Below are 2,551 nucleotides of genomic sequence, written 5' to 3'. Positions count from 1 at the left end.
GCCGCTGCCCTCTTTTTTTTTTTTTTTTTTTTTTTACGCTTAAGAGCGCGAGTCGCCGCCCTTCCAACGTGAAAGCGTCGGTTTTAAAATAATTCAACGGTATCATTTTAAAATTCATCATTTATTTGCGGGTTTGATGTGTTCGTAAAAGTATTTTAAGATGGTGTCATCGATGACGCCTGATTCGGCGATGTCACTTCCTGTTTAGCCTCTTCCGGTTTGATGGGGGACGTACGGCGACCTGCTTTTTTTTTTTTTTTTTTTACGCTTAAGAGCGCGAGTCGCCGCCCTTCCAACGTGAAAGCGTCGGTTTTAAAATAATTCAACGGTATCATTTTAAAAAAAACGCTATAAAAGCATCGACGGTGTTTTGATCAAATGTACACATTTGCATGTGTCGGTGGTGTGACAGATGTGGACTGTAGTTGAATGGAACGATTAAATGACGCCCTCTGCCGGCTACTTGCTCTCATTACCGTTGAATGTTTTCGGATTAAAACATCAACTCTTTTATTTTTTTTTTAAATGGAGCTAGTTTAGAATATAATGTTGTCACGCGCAGCAAAGTGTAAGTTAAATGCGTGAGCGGATGGTTTGAGCAGTGGAAAAAAAAAAAAACAATCGTCACCCACTGTCACGTGTTTTTGTTTGCGTTTGAAATCAAGATGGAGTCGAAGGCGACGCCGTTGCCATGACAGCCGTCGCCCTTTTCCGGGCGACTACACGGTTGAAGTCGATCAAGAGTTGCGCTTGCTGCTGCTGCTGCCGCCGCGTCGTCGCCGGCCCGGTTACGCGTCTTTCTTCTTCACGTTCCGCGATGGTGAGGCCGGCCGCGTTTGTTCGCTGAGCTCACGAGTTAGTTTGGGAATTAGCGCTCGTGTCCCAAAATATGGTCTCGCGCGCGCGTGTGTGTGTGTGTGTGTGTGTGTTCAGCCACCCGAAAGTGCAAATGCGCCGCGGGGGGAGGAGAAGAAGAAAAAGAAGAAGAAGCAGCCCCCCAAGGGCAAAACGTCCGGGGCACCGGCGGACGTCCTTTCGACGGAAGACATGTCCAAGCAGCAGGTAGCTCGCCGGCTAGCTGGAGCCGGCTAGCTGGAGCCGGCTAGCTGGTTCGCAGCTAGCCGGCTCGCCGCTAGCGCCGAAATGAAGCGATTGAGCAGCGCCTCACTGCGCTCATGCTCGCACTGATTTTTTTTTTCCCCCTCCAAAGACGACTTGCGCCCAACTCTTGACGCCGTAACACCAAAATAACTTTAAGTTTACCGTGTGATCGTATTTGGTGATCCCTCTGAACTTCCTCGTGACCCGGAAGCCTCGTCAAATGCTATCAACTCTAAACCTAGAGCGCCCCCTGTTGGCGATATGTTTCACCAACACATATCAAGACAAATCACTCGAAAGCCCACCCGAGTTGAATCGCTGACGTCGACCAAAAAAAACAGGGCGGTTCCTTCCGGTTTCAAGAGTGATCCCTTCGCACGTTCAAAAAAACGCCAAACCGCTCACCTCGTAACGCCATTTTCTTGACTCCGCATGTCTCGGGGCGCCTAGCTGGAGGAGCACGTGACCCACCTGCGCGAGGAGCTGGAGCGCGAGCGCGAGGAGAGGAGCTTCTTCCAGCTGGAGCGAGACAAGATCCGTAGCTCGTGGGAGGTGAGCCAGCGCCACCTGCGGGAGACCCGCGCGCAACTGGCCCACCGCGGCAGGGAGAAGGACGACGCCGAGCGACGCCACCGCGTCGAGATTTCGGTCGGTTTTTTTTCCTCCTTGCCATTCGCGCAAACGCAGCGCGTACCAAAAAGCGCCACTCGTACCAAAAAGGTGTACAGGCGGAAGCTGAAGGCCGTCCTGTCGGAGCAGCGGGCGGCGGCGGCGGACGAGAAGAACGACGGCGACGCGGCGGGCTGGCTGGCGCGTCGACGCCACGCCGACGCCGAGCTGCGTCTTGGAGTTTGACTAGGGGGGGGGGGGGGGGGGGGGGGGGGGGCTCGTCAATCTGCTGCTCGAGCTAGCTTGCGGCTTCAAGCTCCCGAGGCAGCCCGGCGTTGCCGCCGCGTTGCCCGGGAGTCCTTCCGCACAAGCGGGAAGTCGTCCAAAATCTGCGTAGCGGTCGGCCTGCCGCCGGCGACGCCCCCCAAAATTCCTCACCCCCCGCGGCGCAGGCGCCCGCGTGGCTTTTCGTGAAGCAGGTGCCCGTTTTCAAGTCGAGCGTGTTGTTCTCGGCAGAAGCATCAAGTGGAGCTGATGGAGCTCAGCAACGAGTACCAGAAAAGGATCTCGGGTCAGTGCCCACGTTCGGACCCGAGCTCGGCGGCGGCGGCGAGTTTTTGCCTTTCGCCGTGGGAATTGAACGCGCCGATGCGGATGGGGGGGGGAAAGCCCGTCCCGAGTTTTTGACGCGGCGGCGTTTGCGTGCAGAGGTGGAGGCCAAGTACGCCGAGAAGGCGGAGCGGATGCGGCGGGCGGAGAGCGAGAAGACGTGGGCGGCCATCTCGGCGCTGGAGGACACCGCGCGCCGCCGCCTGGAATCGCTGAGCGACGAGCGGCGGCG

General features: G+C 56.5%; 1 protein-coding gene across 1 annotated transcript; it reads left to right on the top strand.

The window, feature by feature from the left end:
* The first annotated feature begins 247 nt into the window (after positions 1-247).
* LOC109527616 (growth arrest-specific protein 8-like) lies at positions 248-1,956 on the top strand. The gene is made up of 4 exons (XM_019889626.1): positions 248-820; positions 934-1,062; positions 1,552-1,749; positions 1,822-1,956. Exons 1-4 carry the CDS (start codon positions 692-694, stop codon positions 1,954-1,956), a joined length of 591 nt encoding a protein of 196 aa, XP_019745185.1. The 5' UTR covers positions 248-691.
* Positions 1,957-2,551: the final 595 nt, after the last annotated feature.

The sequence above is a fragment of the Hippocampus comes genome, unplaced genomic scaffold (assembly GCF_001891065.2).
Source record: "Hippocampus comes isolate QL1 unplaced genomic scaffold, H_comes_QL1_v1.1 scaffold301, whole genome shotgun sequence".
Taxonomy (NCBI): Eukaryota; Metazoa; Chordata; class Actinopteri; order Syngnathiformes; family Syngnathidae; genus Hippocampus; species Hippocampus comes.
The sequence above is the reverse complement of the archived record's forward strand: the minus strand, read 5'-3'. Positions and strand labels throughout refer to the sequence as shown.